This window comes from Monodelphis domestica, chromosome 1 (genome assembly GCF_027887165.1).
Source record: "Monodelphis domestica isolate mMonDom1 chromosome 1, mMonDom1.pri, whole genome shotgun sequence".
Taxonomy (NCBI): domain Eukaryota; kingdom Metazoa; phylum Chordata; class Mammalia; order Didelphimorphia; family Didelphidae; genus Monodelphis; species Monodelphis domestica.
This window is the reverse complement of record NC_077227.1, coordinates 537,527,293-537,552,412: the sequence shown is the minus strand read 5'-3', so window position 1 is coordinate 537,552,412 and position 25,120 is coordinate 537,527,293. Positions and strand designations below refer to the sequence as shown.

Genomic DNA, 25,120 nt, shown 5'->3' with positions numbered 1-25,120 from the left:
ATATAGAGGGGGTATATTTGATGGGTAAATGATAACTAATGGATCAGGCAGCTCTTTTGTTTTGCCTACCCTCCTCCCTATATACCTCCCTTCCTCCCATTTCCTCCCTCTTCTTCAGCCTCCCTTCCTCCCCTCTTCTTCCCTTCAGCTTCCCCTTCCCCTGTTCTTCTTCTGGCTTCTAAATTAGTCAGGGTGAGTTAATGTTGTCTCAAATGAAAATACTCTCTATCTTCTTTTATCTTAAGTAATGGTTTATTTGGTAAAGACAGGAAAAGATGGAGGATGGAGGTAAGAGGGTTGGGGGTTTCCCTAATTCTATAGTTAGTCTTAGATTGGATAATATTGAGAGAAATGGTTGATAGGTCTAGTATTTCAGTCACTATCACCAACAGAGCAAGTCAGAGAGACATATGGACTATTGTCCTTCTTCTTCTTCTGCCTTCAAAGTCACCAGGCCACCTCCAGCTTGATTATTCCAAGTCCCAGGGATAAACCCAGCTTCTTCCTTCCCTGATTCAAAGGCAACCAAAGGAAATCAGTCAGGACCCTGATTCAAAGGCAACCACCATCAGCTAAGCCCCGAATTCATCCAGCAGTTGGTTTGGCTCCAAACTGTCTTTCTTGGTAACATTCCAAATCAGAATCTTCATTTGACTGACAGATTACTACTCAGCCATTGCTTCTGTCCTTTTGCATGCCTTATAATTTCTCTCTTCCACAAATCCTCCCTTTTTGTCTTAAAAAATGCAACTAGCATTTTTAAAATGATACTTTTAGATATATTTTGTTAGATCCTAAAAATCAAAGGAGAAATTAATAAAATTGAAAGTCAAAGAACTATTGATTTAATAAATAAGACTAGAAGCTAGTACTTTGAAAAAAAAAACAAATAAAATAGACAAAGTACTGGTCAGTCTAATTAAAAAAAGGAAAGAAGAAAACCAAATTGACAGTATCCAAGATGAAAAGGGAGACCTCACCTCTAATGAAGGGGAAATTAAGATAATCATTAAAAACTACTATGCCCAATTATATGGCAACAAATATGACAATCTAGGTGATATGGATGAATCCTTACAAAAATATAAATTGCTGAGACTAACTGAGGAAGAAATAGATTACCTAAACAACCCCATATCAGAAAAAGAAATTGAACAAGCCATCAAAGAACTCCCTAAGAAAAAATCCCCAGGTCCAGATGGATTCTATCAAACAAATGAATTCTATCAAACATTCAAAGAACAACTAATCCTAATATTATACAAACTATTTTACAGAATAAGCCAAGAAGGAGTTCTACCAAATTCATTTTATGACACAAACATGGTACTGATCCCAAAGGCAGGCAGGTCAAAAACAGAGAAAGAAAACTATAGACCAATCTCCCTAATGAATAAAGATGCAAAAATCTTAAGTAGGATACTAGCAAAAAGACTCCAGCAAGTCATCACAAGGGTCATCTACTATGACCAGGCAGGATTCATACCAGGAATGCAAGGATGGTTCAATATTAGGAAAACCATCCACATAATTGACCAAAATCACATGATTATCTCAATAGATACAGAAAAAGCCTTTGATAAAATACAACACCCATTCCTATTGAAAACACCAGAAAGTATAGGAATAGAAGGGCCTTTCCTAAAAATAATAAACAGTATATATCTAAAACCATCAGCAAACATCATCTGCAATGGGGATAAACTAGAAGCCTTCCCAATAAGATCAGGAGTGAAACAAGGATGCCCATTATCACCTCTATTATTTAACATTGTACTAGAAACATTAGCAGTAGCAATTAGAGAAGAAAAAGAAATTGAAGGTATTAAAATTGGCAATGAGGAGATCAAGCTATCACTCTTTGTGAATGATATGATGGTTTACTTAAAGAATCCTAGAGAATCAACCAAAAAGCTAGTCGAAATAATCAACAACTTTAGCAAAGTTGCAGGATACAAAATAAACACACATAAGTCATCAGCATCTCTATATATCTCTAACCCATTTCAGCAGCAAGAATTAGAAAGAGAAATACCATTTAAAATCACCCTAGACAATATAAAATACTTAGAAATCTATCTGACAAGACAAACATAGGAACTATATGAACACAACTACAAAACACTCTCCACACAGTTAAAACTATATCTAAACAATTGGAAAATATTGATTGCTCAAGGGTGGGACGAGCTAACATAATAAAAATGACAATCCCAATTAATTTACTTATTTAGCGCCATGCCCATTGAACTAGCAAAGTCGGGACATTAATGCATTGCTGGTGGAATTGTGAATTTTTCCAACCATTTTGGAGGGCAATTTGGAACTATGCTCAAAGGACAATAAAGGAGTGCCCTTTGATCCAGCCATAGCACTGCTGGGTTTGTACCCCAAAGAGATAATAAGGAAAAAGACATGTTCAAGAATATTCATAGCTGTGCTCCTTGTGCAAAAAATTGGAAAATGAGGGGATGACCTTCAATTGGGGAATAGCTGAACAAATTGTGGTATATGTTGGTGATGGAATACTATTGTGCTTAAATGAATAATAAAGTGGAGGAATTCCATGGGAACTGGAACAACCTCCAAGAATTGATGCAGAGTGAGAGGAGCAGAACCAGGAAAACATTGTACACAGAGACTGATACACTGTGATACAATTGAATGTAATGGACTTCTCCATTAGTGGCAATGCAGCGATCCTGAACAACTTGGAGGAATCTACGAGAAAAACCACTATCCACATTCAGAGGAAACACTGTGGGAGTAAAAACACCGAAGGAAAACAATTGCTTGAATACATGGGTCGAGGGGATATCATTGGGGATGTAGACTCTAAATGAACATCCTAGTGCAAACACCAACAACATGGAAATAGGTTTTGATCAAGGGCACAAGTAATACCCAATGAAATTGCGTGTTGGCTGCAGGAAGGGAGGGAGGGAAATAATGTGATTATTTTAACCAAGGAATAATGTTCTAAATTGACTAAATAAACTAATTCAAATGGAAAAAAAATAAAAAAAATAAAAGCTGGAGATACAAAGAAAAAAATAGATATATTTTGTTCTATTTCTAACTAATTCTTTTTTTCTTTAAATAATATTTTATTTGATCATTTCCAAGCATTATTCATTAGAGACAAAGATCATTTTCTTTTCCTCCCCCCCCCCCCCATAGCCGACGTGTGATTCCACTGGGTATCACATGCGTTCTTGATTCGAGCCCATTGCCATGTTGTTAGTATTTGCATTAGAGTGTTCGTTCAGAGTCTCTCCTCTGACCTGTTCCCTCAACCGCTGTAGTCAGGCAGTTGCTTTTCCTTGGTGTTTCTACTCCCACAGTTTGTCCTTTGCTTATGGATGGTGTTTTTCTCCTAGATACCTGCAGATTGTTTAGGGACATTACACCGCCACTAATGGAGAAGTCCATTACGTTCGATTATACCACAGTGTATTAGTCTCTGTGTACAATGTTTTCCTGGTTCTGCTCCTCTCACTCTGCATCACTTCCTGGAGGTTGTTCCAGTCTCCATGGAATTCCTCCACTTTATTATTCCTTTTAGCACAATAGTATTCCATCATCAACATATACCACAATTTGTTCAGCCATTCCCCAATTGATGGGCATCCCCTTGTTTTCCTAACTATCTAATTCTTAACCCTGTACTATATTAAATATTCCTTTACCCTCCCCAAATAACAAATTCTAATCTTATCTTAGCTATTCTGTCCATCTAGTTCTATGCTAAGTTTTGGGTATAGGAAAAATGGTTTAGGTAATAGGGATTTTACATGAAATATAGTTTTGACATAATAACTCATGTAACAATTTTAAACAATTCCAACAATTTCAACAGTATTTTGAATACGTAACTGTCTTATCTTCTAATGTCTATAAATTCAACTAAGTAAAATTCTCTATTCCTAATTATTGTTAACCTAAAATTATAATGTAATCTAACTTCTATACTTAAGTAGTTTTGTCTGTCCCTACTTCCCTAAGACTTTGAACAAAATTTTCTAAACTGTCCCTATAGTTTAGTTATTAGAACATTAATAAATCATTCTAATATAGTTAGTTTGTTAGTACATTAGTATTTACATGTGTACATAAGTTGTATTTATACAGATTTTCATATGTGCAACTATATGCATTGTTCTTGATTTCTGTGCATACTCATGCAGATAAGAAGTATCTTTGTCTGTTTGAATTTTCCACAGAAAGTTATATATCAATGACTTTTGTGTTTTGCAACTATGCATATATTGTATACTTACCCATTCCATGAGATTCTTCCTACATCATATTTTAGTGTAGCATGTGTACGTATATATGTGATGTTAGCATGTATGTTGCATTCTTACATAACCTCATGTTCACAAAGTCCTTCCATGTCCCTTTGATGTTGATTGTAGAAACTGTGTGTCTAAGGCTCCCGTTATCTGGTCAGCATACCACTCTTATCTACTGTCACTCTTGATTGTAGTCCTGTGTTCTTTAATTCAGGAACATGCTGGAACAATCAGGAACATACTGGAACAATCAGGAACATGCATGCGTGTAAGGTTTTTACATGTGCATGTAAGATTGAAATTTTCATTGTGCATGAAAGTAAGCTATGAATTCTTCATGAGTGCTTGTCAGAATTCATTAGTTATTCTTCATGTGTGGAAGTAAGCCTTACTTAATGATCATCTTCATGAGTGGAAGCAAGACTTATATATGTTTATTTTCATGGGTGTGTGTAAGCAGTATAGTATAAGTTCTTAGAATTTTTTTAAGAATATGAATTTGAAGTTTTCTTATCTTTTTGATGTTTGAATTTTTCACAAGGAGATTTATTGTATGTTGTCTTTAGTTATGTCTTGGAGATAGAATTTGGATATAATGTAATTCATTTGGTTTGGAGTTATGTATTCATTTGAAATAATCTTGTTATTTTCTTTGCTGTTGGAGTTAAAATTTTAAATGCATATTTTCCTTTTGTCTGTGTTACTGACTGTATTTCTTTCTGAAGCTGTTTTATTTGCTTTAGAAGTGCTTTCCTGTTATCATTTTAACATGTGCAATGCCCTCTTGTCTGTACCATCTGTTGATACGTATTCTCATGTGTGCTTTCCTTTGTTTTCCATAGGGACTATTATTGATTTCTTTCCAGGGCTAGTCAACATTATGGGTGTCATGCAATTTTATATGTGAAGCATGGAATCACGGATCTCTTTGATCAATCTTTATAGATGTTGGAGTTGTCATTACAACCATTGTTGGACCGATCCATATTGGTTCTGTAGGAGATTCTCTATTAAAGTTTTTGACATATACCATATCTCCTGGTTTTATCTTATGCAATGAAAAACCTAGTGGTATTCTTTGTTCAAGCAAGCCCAGTTTTCTTAGTTCGTCTAGTCTACGTTGTATCTGTTTTAAATATTCATGAAGTACACATTCCCCTTTTAACATGGACAAGTATGGTAGCTTTACTGTCCTACCATGCCAAAGTGGCCAAAGTAGCATTTCAAATGGTGATATATGCAAGTAAGTCCTAGGTCTAGTTCTTATGTTGAACAAAGCAAGAGGCATGACATCTGTCCATTTTAAGTTTCTGAACAGAGTTTACCTATCTGTGTCTTCAATTCTTTGTTCATACACTTGACCTGACTGGAACTTTGGGGCTGATAAACTGAATGATAGTTGCATTTAATCCCCAAGTTCTTGTAGGTTTCTTGTAGAAGCTGGGAAGTGAAGTGGGATTCCTTGTCTGAATCTATGGTATTGGGAATGCCATGTCTAGGTATTATCTCTTTTAACAGAAATCTCACTACTGTGGCTATGTCATTTTTCTTGGATGGACATGCTTCAACCCATCTAGTCAGTCTATCCACAATCACCAATGCATATTTGTATCCCTTGTCTTTAGGCATGTTTATATAATCAATTTGAATAGATTGGAAAGGCATATAGCTGAATGGTCTGCTTCCCAATGCTATGTTCTTAAAAAGTCCTTGAGTATGCCTTCTGCATGTCTCACATGCCTGACAAGTTCTAGTGGAATTTGTCGTTATTCTTGGTGCTGTCCAATACCTCTGTATGGTATCCAGAATCCCTTGAACTCCGTAATGTCCCTTTGTATGAATTACTGTGCATAGATGTTGATACAGCTTTTTTAGGGAGAATAGGTTTACCTCCTTGAGCAATCCAGATGCCTTTGACTAGTTTAGCACCTAGCTGCTCTTTCCATGACTGTATTTCTTCTCTGTCATAGGCTTTCAATTTCTGCCTTTCAATCAGAGAGAAATTCAGCACGGTGGGGTCAGAACCTTGCAGCGTATTTTGATGTTATGTCTGCTCTGTCATTCCCTAGGGATATTCTGTCCTTTCCATGAGTATGTGCCTTACAATTGATTATGGTCACCTCTTTAGGAAAGTCTACAGACAGCACTTATAATACTTATAACATGGGCGACTAGTTTGCCATATGCAATTGGTTTCCCAGTCAAAGTTTTATACCCTCTGTTTTTCCATATGTAGGATGACCAATGTACAGTGGAGAAAACATAGTGTGAGTCTAGAAAAATATTAGCTCTTTTTCCTTTAGCTAATTCTAAGGCCATGAGCAGAGCCTTAAGCTTGGCTCCTTAGGCACTAACATGACTTGGCAATGATGCATGCCAAAGTGTTCTGTCATTGTCAGCTACAGCTGCCCCTGTGAATTTTCTCCCATTGTGAATATAGGAGGACCCATCTGTGTATAACTCTATTTCTGGATCAATAAGAGTTGTGTCTTTAAGGCACTTATTTGGTTTGTGCATGAGTTCTACTATTTGACGACAATCATGCAATTCTTTCCCACCCATTGGCAAATCAGGAATCAGAGTCACTGGGTTCAATGATGCACATCTATGAATTGTGATGTTATCATTGCCTAATGGAATGACTTCATACTGGGATATTCTTGCATCAGTGAATAAATGCATATTCTGTGACCATTGCAGTTTTTCTATTTGGTGTGCAGAATACACATGCAATTTACATCCCAGTACTATATCATAGGATTTCTTGACCATTAGAGCAGTAGCTACTATGCTCCTGAGGCAATGCACCATTCCTTGTGCAACCGAGTTGAGAATAGAATCGTAAAACGCAATGGCCCTTATATTTAACCCAAAATACTGTGCTATCATTCCAGAAGCGATGCCTTTAGCTTCATGGACATATAAGTGGAATTCTTTCTAATGATCTGGTATTCCCAAAGCTGGAGCTGATAGAATAGCTCCTTTCAACTGTGACAAAGCATGAAGATGTTCTTTGTTCAACTGTAATGGTTCTATAATTTCCTTTGTCAAATAAGTTAAACATTTGGAAATATGAGAATATCCTACTATGTACTGTCTCGAGAAACCAGCAACCCCTGGAAAAGCCCTAAGATCTTTCTTAGTTCTAGGGATGCCTAGCTTCTGTATGTCTGATATTCTTTTATTAGAGATTTTCCTGGTGCCCCCCTCCAGGACAAATCCTAAATATTCTACTGTTGGAAAGATCCATTGAATTTTCTTTTTTGAAACTTTATGTCCTCTCTTATGAAGCTCTATCAAGTTCTTTGAATCCTCCAAACATGTTTTTGGGTCAGGCAATGCTAACAGCAAATCATCCACATAGTGTATTAATGTGCTACTTTTGAAAGTTATGGTGGCTAGATCTCTTTTCAAAAGTTGACAAAATATTGAAGCAGACTAACAACATCCTTGCACTAATCTAGTATAGCACAGCTGAGTTTGTCCTCATTGGAAAGCAAAAATATTTTGAGAATCAGGGTGCAACGGTATGTATGGTAAAGTAAGCGTTGCTCAAGTCCAGCACTGTGTACCACCTAGCTTCTGAAGGTATTTGGGTTATTATATCATTTGGCGAAGATGTAACAGTGTGTCTTTTCCTTAAAAAATATTTACAGCCCTCAGATCCATGAAAAATCTCCAAGCAGGAGTGCCATCTTCATTTAGCTTGTTCTTTTTAATAGCTAGAATTGGGCTATTGTATCTGACTTGTTCCAGCAAACTATTTATGATAGGTGTTATTTCTTCTTTTGCTTCTCTACTCAATTTGTATTGCAGTATCTTAGGTGGTATTCCTTCCCTGACCTTGATCCTGACTGGTATAATCGACCTGATCCTAGCCACATCATTTTGATGTTTTGCAAACACCCCTTGTGGTATATCTTTTGATATTTCATACAGAGATGTTACAATTTGAATTTTCTCTGGTTCTTCTTCTAGTTGTTCTAAGTGTAACAATGGGTAGTGTTTTGGTGAATTCTTGGGTAAATGCAAATAAATTTCCCCAGATTTTTCACATTGCAAAGTCACTCGAATCTTACACAAAAAATCCCATCTTAAAATGTTATCTGGACATGAGGGAATTAATAAGAAAGTATGATCTATGGAGAGAGGACCCAATTTGACCATAGTGCTTTTAAGCTCAGGGACCTGTTGAATTTGTCCTGTTGTTCCAGAAACCATACTCCCTATGTTGGTATCCCCTGGACATGTCTTTAGGACAGATTTTGAAGCACCAGTATCTAAGAGAGCTTTGTAGTTTTTCTTTCCCACTTTAATCCATACATATGGTTCTGGCTTCTGTGTAGCTAAAGTGTGTATTGCTACTGAGTCACTGCTCATTTCTTTGTTACCCTCTGCCAGCTATATATTTGGATCAGTTAACTCTTTTTGATTTAAATTATTTCCTATGAAGTCTACATTTGAGGTGGATTGTACTATATTCTCTCCTACATTGGACAATGAATTTAAATTTAAATTATAGCTATTGTTTTTGTCATATTAGTTTCCTTGGCCAGATTCCCCTCTGCCACTTAGAATGTTGGCTTCAAGTCTGCCATTTGAATCCTTGATTGTTCTTTCACGTCACTTCCATTACTTTGAATATGATTATTGTTTTCAAATGTAATATCAGCTTCATTTTCAATGAATTTTGTATTATCTAAATCAGCCATTGCAGGGTGGAAAGTTTCAGCTTCCGGATTCAAAGTAGATGTTTTTTCTAAGGGATTTTGTGCCATATAGCTATTTGAAGAATTAACTGAGTTTTGTGGAATGTTGTTATACAAATCTGTGAATGATTTCAAAGTATTCACATTGCTAGCAACAGTAACCTGTAGGGAATTGAAATTTCGTTTCTCTGTATCTCTCACTAACTTTTTCTGACATTTTCTTGTACAAAATTCACTACCTGTGCCCAATCTGCACTGAAAAAAGTTCTCCAAGAATGTTTTGATTTGATTTGTACTTTTTTTCCTGTGAGGTTACTATACAGCCTTTCTCTAAGTCTCTTATCTCTGTTGCTGTTTGAGAAATTATGTCCTTAACTTCTGCATCAATCTGTTTTACTTGTCTCTGCGTATGTCTTGATTTATTGCTATTTGCCATCACACAGCTTTCACCATTTCTCAACTGTTTCCTCTTAATTTTAATAGCAGTCTCTTTTTCACTATTTCTTCTATATCCATGTACTAAACTACATACATTATAAGCCTGACTTCATAATTCTCTCCTAACCATGTCTGAATATTTAGGTTTGGCTCCTGACTTAATAGCATTTGTTATTTCTTGTAGATCTGTTGTCTGTTGAGTGAATTTCAAGGTATAATGCTGACAGCAAGTAGAATTTTGCTTTTTGTATTTAGCTTGTATGGCTTTGTTGTTATTTACTTCATATTTCTTTTTCAGAAAACAGTCTTTGATCAGGTGTCCTGTCTTATGGCAGAAAAAACCATTGCCTATTTTCTCTCTGCAATGTCCTTGGCTTATGAGTAGGTTTTGTGTATGTCCTAACAATATTCAGTTTCTTGATTTCCTCAATCTCCTTGTCTCTTAAATTTTTCTCTGTCACCTCTAATTTTTCCTTTAAATCCTGCATCTGTTTATTTTGCTCTGAATGATTTTCATGAGGGTAAGTCGCAGTTTCCCATAATTCAATCAAATTCACTGTGTCATACTTTGGAAAATAATGTCTGAAAAAGTTCTTTAAGTGAGGTGTGCAACTTTTCAAAAACTGTTCTCTGTGGGCCAACTAGTTAGATTGTTTTCTGACCTAGTCTTTTCAATGAATTGATGATGCTCATGGGGGCTAAACAGTTCTGACAAGAGAAATTCCACATCTTGGAAATCTGGATCAAAAATTCGGAAAACACGTTTGAGTTCTTTCTGAGTCTCATAGGGCTGATCAATAAATTTTGGAACCCATTTCTTTAGGGAATCTAACTCCTGGGTTGCAAACTGTCTATGCACCTTTGAATGTAACACGATAACTTGGTAACTTCTTTTAGTGGAAAAATTTTCTCAGGTTCACCATTTCACTTGGTGTCCTTGTCACTGTCATTTCCCTGTGCATTAGCCTTTGCTTTCTTTGCCTTTCTGTCTTTCTCTTTGGGTGCACTATAAGCCTGGCTATTTCCCTCATCCTTAATTTGGTTTAGCCCATTTGCCTTGATAAATTCTTCAAACATATTCTTTACTAAAGTTTCCAAGTTAGTATCCACCACCATTATCTTTGCTGTCTGTTTGGGAATCACAGATATGTAGATGTTCTTCAGATAGGTCAGTGTCTGTATAGTAGCCATGGAAATGATATAAACTCGAGTCATAATCTGCCAAATAACTTTCTTTTTGGAATGGCCACTGTAGTATGAACATCATGGTGTTGCCAAGGTATTCCACCAAATCCACAATCATGGTGGTCATTTTACTGTATAGGATGTTATATATCCAATAACTCATAATGGCTGCCAGCACAACTACCCCACAGAGCACTTCCTTAAACATCTTGCTGCTATTTTTGGAAATTGTAAAGTTAAGTCAGTCTGAGGTGCCCAATTATAATAGATAATATTGAGGGGGCATATTTTATGGGTATATGATAACTAATGGATCAGGCAGCTCTTTTGTTTGTACCCTCCTCCCTATATACCTCCCTTCCTCCCTTTTCCTCCCTCTTCTTCAGCCTCCCTCCCCTCTTCTTCCCTTCAGCTTCCCCTTCCCCTGTTCTTCTTTTGGTTTCTAAATTAGTCAGGGTGAGTTAATGTCTCAAATGAAAATACTCTCTATCTTCTTTTATCTTAAGTAATGGTTCATTTGGGAAAGACAGGGAAAGATGGAGGATGGAGGTAAGAGGGTTGGGGGTTTCCCTAATTCTATAGTTAGTCTTAGATTGGAGGATATTGAGAGAAATAATTGATAGGTCTAGTATTTCAGTCACTATCACCAAGAGATCAAGTTAGAGAGACATATGGACTATTGTCCTTCTTCTTCTGCCTTCAAAGTCACCAGGCCACCTCCAGCTTGATTATTCCAAGTCCCAGGGATAAACCCAGCTTCTTCCTTCCCTGATTCAAAGGCAATCAGGAAATCAGTCAGGACCCTGATTCAAAGGCAACCACCATCAGCCAAGCCCCGAATTCAGCCAGCAGTTGGTTTGGCTCCAAACTGTCTTTCTCAGTAACATTCCAAATCAGAATCTTCATTTGACTGACAGATTACTACTCAGCCATTGCTTCTGTCCTTTTGCACGCCTTATAATTTCTCTCTTCCACACTAACAGAGAGTGAGTGGGGTCAGTGAGAGCTGAGCTGAGTGTTAAAGAAAGCTGAGGATTGTAAGCAGCAGAGGTAAGGAGGGCAGGGAAGCAGAAAAGGGAATATTGTGTTTGAGGGGGCCTCCAGGAGACCTGTTTGACTGGAATGTAGAATGAGAAGGGGGTGACGTAGAAGGTAAGGGTTTAAAAAAATATATAAGAAAACCATACCTTCTATCTTAGAATCAATGCTGTATATTAGTTCTAAGGCAGAAGAGCATAAGGGTGAGGCAATGGGGGTTAAGTGACTTGCCCAGAGTCACACAGCTAGGAAATATCTGAAGTCAAATTTGAAACTAGGACCTCCCATGTCCAGACCTGACTCTATCCCCTGAGCCACCCAGCTACACACTGCCCACATACTTTTAAGCTGACTTCATATTATTAACACTTTCTCAAGTTTAGACAATGTACAAAACCATACATCAAGCCCTGCTTTGTTGTTTGGTAATTTCTAAGGTGCAAATCCTCGCTCAGAAAATCCAATAATCCTCTTTCAAGATGGTTAGAGCTGGTTCCAGCAAATCCCTGGGTCCTTTCTATTGCCATAACATATGAATTTTTTTTCTCTCTGCTCCTTATTGATTTGAATTCAGGCCCTGATATAATAATCCTCTCTCAAGAAGGTTAGAGCTGGTTCCAGCAAATCTCTCAACAGAAATAAGGAAGGTTTAAGGAGAGGCAAGGAGAGGTAGATTTGGGGATGGGAGAAATAGAATTCCATTTTGTATGTATTAAGTTTGAGGTGCAAGTGGGACATGCAAAGGGAGATATTCATCAGGTCTGTTAATGATGGTACAGCTCAGATTCCTAAGTCTAGATATATGCATTCTGGAGTTATCTGAATAGAGATGATAATTGAACTCCTGGGAATTGATGAAATCACCAAGTGGCTACAAATACAAGGTTTATGGACCAGGAAAGTAGTTCAAGGTGAGTTTGGGGAGATAGAAGGGATTGAGGGGCTGGTACTGGGACGATTAAAAGTATTTTGCTTGCAGAAGAACATTCGTGTTCTAAGACTATGCCCTCAATGATGAATTTCCTGATTAGACTGGGAAAAACAAGATTTCAATGATACTCACTGAAAGCTGTTGTTGTTCTGTATATCCTGGGAGCTCTGCACAGGAGAAACCTTGGGAATAAAAAAATGAAGACACATCAGAGAGCTGTCGGGGTGATCTATGACATATTCAAGTCAAATTTTTGCTGTGAGATGGTGATCCCCCCCCCCCCAGTATAAAATTGAGCAGAACGCCTTACTTTTTTCACTTACTTATTCAGCCAATTCACTTATTAAGAGCCTGATGTAATCAAAGTTCATTTCTAGGAATAGGAGAAACCCAAAGTTTAGACAAGACATGGTGTATGCCCTCCTGCAATTTAGAGCTAAAGGATTAAGACACAAACACAGATACAGTTATTGTGTATTAAAAAATAGGTACCTTAGAGGGATTTAAAAAAATGCTGTGGTGATCATTAATGTGATCATTAATGACTTGGGGAATCAGGGAAGGTTTCATGGAAGCTGTGGCATTTGAATTAGGTTTTAATGGATAATTTTTTTAAACCCTTATTTTCTGTCTTAGAATCAATTCCAAGTATCAGTTCCAAGGCAGAAGAATGTTAAGGACTAGGCAATGGGGGTTATGTGACTTGCCCAGGGTTACACAGCTAGGAAGTGTCTGAGGTCAGATTTGAACCCAGGAACTCCCATATCTAGGTCTGAAACTCTATCTAGAGCCACCTAGCTGCCCCTTTAAAGGGGCATAATTAAAAATTCAATATATGAACAATTAGGGGTGTATTTTAGGCATTCAAAAAGAACAGAGAGATGAAATGCATGGAGGTGGGAGAGCAAATGGCAAGTTTAGAAACCAGAGCATGGTCATTTGGCCACAGTATAAAGTAAATAGAGGGAAAGTTTTATGATATAGTTGACAATTGAAGGCACACTAGATTGTGGAGTGTTTTGAAAGTCAATAATCAAATGCAAGTTCTTTGGTGTCATGGACTATGTTGTTTTTCCTTTCTCTCCTGAATCCCTTACATTTCTTGGCATTGTTGTTGTTCATTTTTGACTACATTTTTTTGTATGCTCCCTTGCAATTGATCCCATTTCATTGTGAGCTTGAATGATCTTTGAAACTCTTCACTTCAAACCAGTAATAACTGTAATTTCTCATTGCAAGTGTGCCTTTTAATAGCTACGAATCTTATACATTTTTTCCAAGCAATATCCATTCTTTTGAACCACAGAATTAAAAGCACAACAAAAGGGTCCAATGAAACCAATGTCTATGGTCTGAAATTTAGCAGTCAGCTGCCAGGGAATTAACTAAAATTAGTGGAGTCAGCTCCATTCAGTTTCCCTTGGTCAAGATCAGACTTCAAAATCAGCCTAGAGTCAGTAGATAGAATCAGCCTTACTTACTGATGTCACATGATGAAACCATATAAAATTATTTCTTATAACTAAAAGAGTGTTTACCGTGAGACAGTCTGGGATGGGCTACTGAGAAACACAATTTTCCAGAATATATTAATATAGCAAAACTATATATCCTATATGAAAGCCACCAAAGTATTCCACCATTGGAGAAGAAACTGTGTGGGACGGTCTCAATCAGTAGACTCCACAAACATGGAATGTAGAAGCCAAAGAAGGCAGCAGTTTATTCTTTTGAGAAAGGGACCTTCCCCAGCTTAGGGTACCTAAGGAATGTCAAAGTATGGAGTCCAAAGATTCCACTTATGGGTCTCCAATCAAAGAAACTTCTCACTTCTCCTTCCTCCCATCTTTTGTTCCCATCAGAACAAGATGTAATCTTTGACAACTTTAAAAGATAAATGAATTACTGGGTTGACAATAAGTGAGTTAGACATCTAGTTAAAAGATAAGAAGAATTTGTAAAACCCAGTAGAAGTTCTTGTTGGATCTGGGAGGGGGAGGGAAGAGGAGAAGGAAAGAAAATGAAACATGTAAACTTGGAAAAATATTTTTAAAATTAAAAAAATTAAAAAAGAAGATAAGTAGATGAGTTGATGGATTGTGAATTACCATGGGGTGGCTACTATTTGTCTCCAGAGAACTACTCCACTTATATGAAGTGGACTAGTCAAGGGTTTTTGTTTTTTTTTTAAACCCTTACCTTCCATCTTGGAGTCAATACTGTGTATTGGCTCCAAGGCAGAAGAGTGGGTAAGGGTTAGGCAATGGGGGTCAAGTGACTTGCCCAGGGTCACACAGCTAGGAAGTGGCTGAGGCCAGATTTGAACCTAGGACCTCCCATCTCTAGGCCTGGCTCTCAATCCACTGAGCTACCCAGCTGCCCCCCCAAGGATTTTGTTTTTAGAGAAGTGGGGTGTTCTAATAGGAAGGGAAAGCACTAACTTCTAGGTTCTTAACACTTCTTATGAGAAAGACACTCAGAACCATAGTCTGTTTATGCAGGAAACCATCAAAAATTGCTAATCTCTCTGAGGATGCTTCTCTGTATTCTTCATATTTGCATTTTTATAGCACAGTAATATTCCATTACATTAATATATTACAGATTTATTTAGTCATTCTGCAATTGATGAGTACTTACTTCATTTTCAATTCTTTTCTATCACAAAAAGCCATTTTATAAATCTAAAAGGGTTATAGAAATGTGAGCTGTAATATAATGAATACCAAATGGCTGGTACAGACAAAAAGTATTCTGGGAGTTCAGAGGAAGGGGAAATTCCCCATAGCTTGTCTTGAGTGGTCTGGGAAGATTCCCCAGAGGAAGATGGATTTAAACAGATCCTTAAGGAATAGGAAAGATTCCAATAGATAGAGAAGGGGGCTGGGTTGGGTGGGGGGTGGGGAGGCATTCCAGGCAAGGGAAATTACTATAGCAAAGGCCCAGGCCAGGAAAGTAGTTAAGATATGTTTGGGGAATTGCCAGATTAATGTAGTTGGAGAGGATTTGAATATAAAGTAGGCATTTAGAGAATGAGAAGGGAGATGGGGATTTATTAGGGTTTATTAGGTGTCTACTATGTGCCAGGCTCTGTGATAAATGCTTTACAAATATTATCTCAATTGATCCTTACCACCATATGGGGAGACAGGTGCTATTATTATTCCCATTTTACAGTTGAAAAAACTGAGGCAAACAGAGGGTAAATGCTTTGTCCAGGGTCATACAGCTAGTAATTGTCTGAGACTGGCTTTAAACTTGGGTTCTCCTGACTTCCAGCCCAGCATTCTATACATGGAACCCCTTAGAATATGTGTTGATATTAACTAAATTAATAATTGTAAAGCATTTAGCATGGTGTATAGGCATTTATTAAGCTCTTCCTTCCTCCCTCCCTTCCTTTCCTTCCTTTCCTTCCTTTCCTTCCTTCCTTTCCTTCCTTCCTTCCTTCCTTCCTTCCTTCCTTCCTTCCTTCCTTCCTTCCTTCCTTCCTTCCTTCCTTCCTTCCTTCCTTCCTTCCTCCTTCCCTCTCTCCTTAATATACATTCATTCATTTCTAGGTGCTGTTGATCAAAAACCCCTAGGTCCTAGGAAATGAAGTCCAATGTGTTTCCAAACGACCCCCCTCTTCTCTTTCAACTGTATTTGTATTTAGAATTTTATTAGAAGGTGCTTCCTATGGGGCACAAGAATCACAAGTTAATGGCATTAGGGCTTTGATTAAGAGGCCAATAAGTCTGTACTTTGTACTTTGTCCCATGGGAAAGGGAGAGTCAGAGGAATTTCCAAGTGGGGGGTGGTGGCCTTAATGGGAGTGATATGTTGATGATATGAAAAGAAGTCTCTCCACTTCCTTTCTGTAGATATGGTTGGTGAACCTTCCAGGTGACATACAGCTTTTAGGTTCAGTGACAATAGCTCTGCTTATATTAGGGATTCTTCCCTGCAGGACAGTCTTCAGGCTTTGAGTGTAGCCTGGTGGAGAGATAGTAATAAAATAAAATAATACAATAATATAGTAATAAATGTAGTATAATAACAGTAATAAAAATAAGACTGAATTGGGGTCAAACAATAATAACAATAACTTGGTACTTTATATGTGTTTACTCATTTGATCCTCACAACAATCTGGTGAAGTGGGTGCTACTGTTATCTCCATTTTATAGTTGAGGAAACTGAAGTTGAGAGAAGTTAAATGCTTTACCCAGGTCACCCAGCTAGTTAATATTTGAGGCAGGCTTTGAACTTGTGTCTTCCTGGTTTCAAGTCCAATATTTGATGCACTGGACCATCTAGTTACCTCTAATGACAGATTCAAAACCTATCCCTGTTACTGACTATTTGTGTGACCTTGGATAAAATTTTATTTCTCCAGCACTCATTTTTCCTCATCATTAAAATGAGGAGCTGAGGCTAGATTATCTCTAAGGTCCTTTCTAGCTTCTAGCTGCAGTGAGGACAGAAGCACACGTGACTGTTCCAACCAGCTCACTTGCCTTCTCTGGTCTCCCAAGTTCAGAGAACACTAGCAGTTTCTGTCAGTTCAGCAATTCTAAGCAGCTATTCTCAGAAGCCCTGTCCACAGAGACCTTCAGCCACACCAGGAGGAGACTGATAGGCTCAGAGTTGTTTTGCCCTGACAAATGAGATGTTGAACTTGGTTGGGGACCACCTAGTTCCCTTGTTATTGTTGTTTGTCCTTTATTTTCAGAGGGCCAGTGACATCATGGAGTGACTTCTTGACTTGCAGTGAATTGAATTTAAGCAAGGCAAGAGTTGCACAAAGTTGTCGATCTCACTCTTTCTCCAGTCATCAAAGTCCAGTGTTAAGACAAAAATCAGGACAACTGGTGATGGCTCTTGGCATCATGGAAGTCTGACTAAGCTCTAAGCAGTCTAAGCACTCAATCACCTTCATGACCATTGGAACAAATTGTTTTCACCTGCCCTGATGCCAGGGGATTCACATGCTTGGCATAGACACCTCCCTAACTCACCAATGGATCCCAAGGATTAATGGTCAACTGGGTCATGGAAGAGGGCCATCCAATTGAATGCTCCTACCTTTTTGTTTACCTTACCTCAATTCTATCTTCTCAAGTCCTCTGATAGTTCATTGTGGCTTGGAGATCATTCAAAGGTTTGGACAGCAGAGCATGAATTCTGCCAGTTCCTTCCAAGCTAGAAGGATTTCAAATATGGATTTGGAGGTCTATTATGTTTTCTAACTCATTAGTCTAATAGTCTAATTCATTTCAGAGGGGGTTCTTACTGAATGTTGGTGGATGGTAAGTTTTCAGGAGGTCAGTGATAAAAACTCTCTGCTAAGGTATGGGAATTGATCCAAGTAAACGAAGAGGGGTGCCCACACTGATGAAAGCTTTGAACCTTGAATTACTGAAGCATCTTAAATCCATCTCATGTTTCCTAAGTCCTTTTTTCCCACTATGCCCCAACTAACTCCCAGTTCTGTTTCCTCCTTCACTATTATAATATTTTGATTCATGGGTCTGCTGAGGAAGCGAATCTGGAGACTAACAAATAGGATTGTGGGATTTGGAAAGAGCTGGGATTCTGGATCTGGGGGTTGAATCCCAATTTTGTTGAGGATTCTCCATGAGACCTTGACCTAGTCATTTCCCTTCCACTGACCCTCAGTTTCCTTTTCTGGATTCAATATCTTAAGAGTTTAGAATTTAGAGTTGCATAAGACTTCAAAAGCTATCAGATTCAGTCACTTCATTTTATCCTTGAGGAAAGTGAGGCCCAAGCAGGTTAAGGGATTTGCCCAAGGTCATACAGGTATTAAGAGTCAGTAAAGGAATCTGAAACCATGTTCTTTGATTCTAGAACCAAAGCTCTTTACACTAATTACCAAAGTCCTGCACAGTCCTCAGAATCTATAAAAAGCCACAGCTCTACAATGGGAAGGCACTTTAAGAGTCAAACTCCTTCTTTTTACTAATAAAGAAATGGAGATAGATTGATTTGCCCATGGTCATGTGCCTAGTAAATGGAAGAATTGGAATTAAACTCAGGTCCTCTGACTCGAAATTCAGGGCTCCTTCCACTAAACTTCACTGTATCCTTTTTTCTTTGATATTCAATGCCAAGAGCAGTGGCTCTGTAGCTAGAAGACTTTGACTCTTAATACCTGTTTGACCAGGAGGAACCTTTCTGTTTCTCAGTTTCCTCATCTGTAAACATGCCAGGGTTGCCTACCTTCCTTGCTACTCAATGCAAAGAGCATTGGTTTTGAAGTCAGAACACTTGGGTTCAAATCCTATCTCTGACTCTTGCTACCTGGGTGATTTCAGGCAAGTCACTTGAAATCTTTGAACCTTCATGGAAGACTTGGATTAGATAACCTCTAAAGCCCCTTCCCCCTTTTGAACTCCATTCTGTAATCCTATATGGGGCAGCTGGAGTGCTGGACCTGAAATTAGGAAGATTCAGCCTCAGATACTTAACTCACTATGTATCCCTGGGCAAACCATTTAGCCCTGTTTGCCTCAGTTTCTTATCTGTCATATGAGCTGGAGAAGGAAATAGCAAATCATTCCAGTATCTTGGCCAAGAGAACCCCAAATGGGGTCAGGAAGAGTCTGACATGACTCTGACTGAGCACCATGATCCTATAATCTTAGGAGCTGAGCCGTTGGACTTCCTATTGCCTTTTGAAAACAATGACTTGGGGCTTCCTTGTTTCCCACATGAGTCAGTAGCCATACTTACGAGGTTATTAGGTTAGTAGAGGAAGGTTGGGGGTATTGTGACCGAGTGACCGTTTCCCTTTAGACACTCAGTGATGGGCCCAATAGCTGTTTGTTTCTTTGGCAGAGTCTAGCTGGAGAATGTTGGGGTACACCTACCAAAATGGAAAGACATTGGGTATGGGCCAAGTGACAGCATATGTATCCATTGTCTGGGGATCCTTCTGGCCCAATAGGAGATGTCAGTCATCATAGGTCATCTCAGCATGCTTTAGGTACTGCTAGACCAATGAGCCTGAGGCATGAGTATGTGGATGGTCCGGACGTGCATTCATTCCACCACTACTCTTCATAAGGTCTCAAGTTTGTCAGAGGACCTGGGAAATATAGGTATTAGCTCTGCTATTGTGAAATATGAATCTTAACTGAGCTCTGTTAGAACTGGGAGTTAAACTAAGGAAAACATTCTATACAAGTAAGCTTCAATGGAATTGAAAGCATCTCACACACATTATCCTATTTTAATTCCTGTCTGTCCTTTAAGATCAAATTTGAAACACCACTTCCTTCTGGAAGTCTTCCCTGATTATCTCCTCCCCTAGCAAAAGTGATATTTCCTTCTTCAGTTTATACATATCACTTCTGCACTTATTCTGTGTGTGTGTGTGTGTGTGTGTGTGTGTGTGTGTGTGTGTGTGTGTGTGTGTGCTTATATCCCTGACTAGGTTATAAATTCCTTGAAGGGAAGAATTTGTGTCTGGGTTTGTTTTTTTTTGTATCATCTAATACTTACCATAGATTAAAAAAAAAAACCAAACAACCCCTAATCTTCCCTAATCTCCTATCTTATAATTGATATCAAGTGTTGATTCTAACAGAAGAGCAGTGAGGGCTAGGTGATTTTAGTTAGGTGACTTGCCCATGGTCACACAGAGAAGATGGATCTAAGGTCAAATTTGAACCTAGGTCCTACCAGCTCCAAGCCCAGCACTCTATCCATTGTGCTACCTAGCTGCCCCTCTTACCATTGGGTTTTGCATAAAATAGATTCATTGTTAGATTTATTTAATTTTATTCTCTAAATAACTGAACTATATATGTAAGACAGGGAAGTCAGTAGAGGTGAAGTGGGAAGTGGATTTCGGGTGGAAAGAATATTGAATTAGAGTTAGGATTGCCTTCCTTCAAGGATACATATGAAAGAATGCATAAGTGAATGGATGGAAGAATGAATTGAATGAAAAAGCATTCATTAAACTCTACATGCCTAGAACTGTGTGAAACACTCTGCCCTTGAGGAACTTACATTCTAAAAGTGGAAGACAAGACATATGAAGAGTGATGATCAGGGAGATATGTTTTGGTCAAGGAAGTTACAAGGATGATATGTGGAGTTATAGGACAATTGATTGACATATCCTTTCCAGGAATAGTAGTACAGATTTGATTTTTGTTCCCGTGGCGAAAGGTAAAACATGGTGTTGGAGGGATGAGAAGGTGAAGGGAAATGTGGTCTGAATATGGCTGGGTAGCAGGATAGTGAGTCTGCTTTGGGCTAATTAGAGTAGTTGATTGCCATATCCTCACCTAAGATGTTTGGCATCATAATGGAAAATGTGTTATCCCGAATTAAAATGGAGGAGGAAGTCCCTACAGATGGTGAGATCTTCCAGATGTTCTTTTCTGTTAATGACATTGCTCTGATTGCAACAAGCCCCCAAACACTCTAAAGGTCTCGAAATGAATTTCACAAACATTTAAAAATACAAAAACAAAAACACAAGAATCTACATAGGAAAACCAAGTGAATGAAAAATGCTTCTTGTCTAGACAGATATGTAGTAGAATGGACAGGCCATTGTATATATGAACAGGCACCAAAGGTTGATAGACAATGAATAAAGGCCATAACTGAATAGGAGAAAGAAAATTGGGAGATTATGCATTACTTTCAGTGATCCCTGAAATTAGAAATCCTATTTTTCAGGGCAGTAAGGTGGATCAGTGGATAGAGTCAGGACTGGAGTTGGGAGGTCCTGGGTTCAAATGTGGTCCCAAATTCTTCCTAGCTGTGCTACACTTAACCTTAATTGCCTAGCCCCTATCTCTCTTCTGCCTTAAAATTGATACTTGGGGGGGGGGGCAACTGGGTGGCTTAGTGGATTAAGAGCCAGAAATGGGAGGTCCTGGATTCAAATCTGGCCTCAGACACTTCCTAGCTATGTGACCCTGGGCAAGTCACTTGACCCTCATTGCATAGCCCTTATTGTCCTTCTGCCTTAGAACCAATACAAAGTATTGGTTCTAAGACAGAAGGTAAGGGTTAAACCCCCCCATCATATACTTAGTATTGGTTCTAACACAGAAGATAAGAGTTAAAAAACAACAACTATTTTTCTAACAAATATTTAAAGTCTCATAGTATTCTCCTAATGATGCTTCTCCAAGGCAGAGCAAGTGGTGAAGCAGCTGATTAGAGACATGGAGTCAGGAAGACCTGAGTTCATACCCAAAGTCAGACACTTACTAGCTATAAGACCCTGGGCTAGCCACTTAACTTCCATTTGCCTGTAAATTTGTTTTTTACAGTTTTTTACAGTTTACAGTTTACAACTGTAAAATTGTTATAATACCAGCACTTACTCCCTAAGGTCAGTGTGAGGACTAAATGAGATTATATTTGTTCAGTGCTTGGTCCTGTGCACTTAACGCTGGTTTCCTTCCCTCCAAAAAATCAAAGGTGACTTTCAAAGGCAACAGAAAGATGAATGAAGGGCAAAATTAGATTGTGACACATTACCAACAATGACTCGTATGCCAGGAATTATGTAAACTATCTCTGTAAAATAGGGGTGGCTTGGACATGGTCCAGCTCTCAATGCAGGGGATGTAGCATCAGGATAGGAGAAAGAATGGCCATGAATAGGAAATGAAAGATAATAGAGGGACTACATGAGTGATACATTGGTATTCAGGTTGTGCTAGCTGCCTAAAGGAAGGTCACCAAAACCTTTGAGGAAGCTTTGCAGGAAGGCATGACTGAGGGTCCCATGAGCTGAGGAGAGGTGGATGGGTTGCTTAAGTCCTGAACCACTGGAGGGGGCATCCATAGCCACTGCTTGTGATCAGATGAGATCACCAATCCACTGGAATATTGGCTATCATTAGATCTTGGAACTCTGAATCTCTGTTCAAAATGGGGCTCTATGCTGCGAGTGTTTACTCAACAATCATTTATTCAAGATCTTCTCTCTGCAAAATCATAAGGAAAATACAAGAGTAATGGAGACCCAACTCTGACCCTCAATGGAGTCCCCCAATCCAAATAGAGAGAATGGGCTAACACAGGTGAACCTATAATTAGATGGCAATTAGTGGGGATAAGGAATCCTGTGAAATAGTCACATTATTTGTAATTGTTATACATATTGCCATTGGGTTGGAACCAATGACCCTATTTCACATAATTATCCATTCAAACAGTGCAAATTTGGACACATGCAACTATTTCAGGGGATCCAATATTCATACTAAATGGTATGTGGCTATCTAACAAAATCATAATGCACTAACCTGCTGACAGCACAATGCTATGGAAGTTTTCTATGGAAAGATCTCATTGTTGGCTAGAACAGTTGGGGAAAGGCTTCTTAGAGGAGAGAAGTTTTATACTGAGTCTTGAAATATTGACAGAGATATTGCAGAGAGGCCATGCTCTCAATGATGCTTGCAATTAGTAGAAGGAATCAACCATGGGCCAGGGCCAATGAACGTACACTGACAAGAAAAGATTATGTTTCTGAGATTGGGAAGACAGAAGAGTAACAGCTCATATTTCCATATGATTCACTTTATATCCATTATCTCATTCTGGCCTCTCAACAACTCTTTAAGGCAGACAGAGGAGCTAGCATCATTTATAGCTTATTGATGAACATCAGAGAGAGGTGAAGGACTTTGCCCATGGTCATATTTGTTAGTGGCAGGGCTGGTACATTAACTTGGGTATCCTGCAGTTCAGTGACCTGGGACCAGATTCTGCCTTGGTTGTTTACTAGTTGTCCCTTCCTTCTTCTATACCTCATTTTCTTCATCTGTAAATTGGAGAGAGGAGGGAAGAAGCTCACCTTAGTCCACCATCTCATAGCTCCCCATCTTAACAATTAGCTTTGCTAACTAGGAGGTCTTGAAAGTCTTTTTCAGCCCTAAAACCTAGGATCCTAGGCTCACTGAACACAGCCCAAGCAGCCCCTAGGCTTTTGTTGTTCAGTCCATTCTATCATGTCCTACTATGCCCAGACTGTCCATTGGGTTTTCTTGGCAAGGACATTGGAGTGGTTAGTTATTTCCTTCTGCAGTGGATTAAGGCAAACAGAGATTAAGAGACTTGTCCCAGATGACATTGCATGTAAGCATCTGAGGCCAGATTGGAACTCAGTTTTGTTTTGTTTTTTTAACTCTGACCTTCTGTCTTAGAACTGAGTGGTAAGGCCTAGGTAATGGAAGTTAAGTGACTTACTTAGGGCCACACAGCTAGGAAGTGTCTGAATTAATTTTATTTTATTTGAAAATTTTTATTTAATTAATTAATTTAGAATATTTCCCCCTGGTTACATGAATCATTTTCTTTCTCTCCCCTCCTCCCACCTCCCTCCCATAGCCGATGTGCAATTCCACTGGGTTTTACTTGTGTCATTGATCAAGACCTATTTCCATGTTGTTAATGTTTGCACCAAGGTGATCATTTAGAGTCTACATCCCCAATCATATCCCCATCAACCCATGTGATCAAGCAGTTGTTTTTCTTCTGTGTTTCTACTCCCACAGTTCTTCCTCTGGATGTAAATATCATTCTTTTTTCCTAAGTCCCTCACACTTGTTCTGGATCATTGCATTGCTGCTAGTAGAGAAGTCCATTATGTTTGATTGTACCACAGTGTATTGTCTGAGGTAATTTTAGAACCCAAGACCTCCCGTCTCCAGGCTTAGCTTTCTATCTATGGAGCCACCTGACTGCCTGGAATGCAGGTCTTTCTAACTCCAGGCTCAGCGCTTCCACCTAGCTGCCTCCAAGATGGGGCTAATAATGCATATATTTGAATTGGTAAAAGATATAAGAATTTCCAAGCTTAGTAAATAAAACCGATACCCCAAACCTCACATGAAGAAGTGTCTGTGAATTTAAAAAATGCAAGAGAAATGGAAGCTGACCTTCTTAAGCTATCTGGTCTCTAAGCATACTAATTTCCATATGGTATAGTGGAAAGAAGCCTGGCTTTGGTCTGAGAGGACCTGGATTCAAATCTCAATTCTGATACGTGAACATGCATAGCCTAGAGTGAATTACTTCCATTATGTGGTCCTTACATTCCTGCTTTGTCAAAAGAAGACTTTGGCCAAATTCCTTTTAATATGAAGCACCATTTATACCCTTGGCTAACAGGACTGGACAGTATAGCCATGGGCAATGAATGGGACAATGTCCCCCCTTGTGGTCCCTGTGACAGCACCAGCCCTTCCCCTCTGACTTGGTACTGTGCCACTTGTGTCAGATGGTATGAACTGCCAGCATCATGTGGAATCCTGCCAGGATGGCAGAGGTTTTCTGGAATGGCTGAACCTGTTCTTGATATAGCAAGGCTCAGGATGTGTGTAGCTTTAGTTGCTGTCACTGGGCAGGTGGGAGATTGTTGGAGAAAATTTATAGGGATTGGGAAGAATGTACTGAGCAGGGGCTGTAGAGGACACTGCAGAGAGGGTTTCTGTCCAGGTATGTTCCAGTTCCACACACAGACACAGACAGATAGA

General features: G+C 38.7%; 1 protein-coding gene across 3 annotated transcripts in view; it reads right to left on the bottom strand.

Moving 5' to 3' along the window:
- The window catches only part of CYS1 (cystin 1), a 50,353-nt gene that overhangs the window by 10,462 nt on the left and 14,771 nt on the right, over positions 1 to 25,120 (bottom strand). The window contains exons 2-4 of one of the 3 annotated variants that reach the window (XR_008915498.1): positions 12,920 to 12,969; positions 12,729 to 12,778; positions 11,381 to 11,395 (exon numbers count right to left, since the gene is read on the bottom strand). Coding sequence is in view for 2 of the 3 variants with exons in the window: in XM_007476142.3 (XP_007476204.3) it covers positions 11,356 to 11,395; positions 12,729 to 12,778 (90 nt within the window). In the remaining variant the exon portion in view is untranslated. Of the gene's footprint in view, positions 1 to 9,842; positions 11,396 to 12,728; positions 12,779 to 12,919; positions 12,970 to 25,120 lie in introns of those variants that run through there. The other 2 variants (XM_007476142.3, XM_007476141.3) reach the window with 2 other exon arrangements.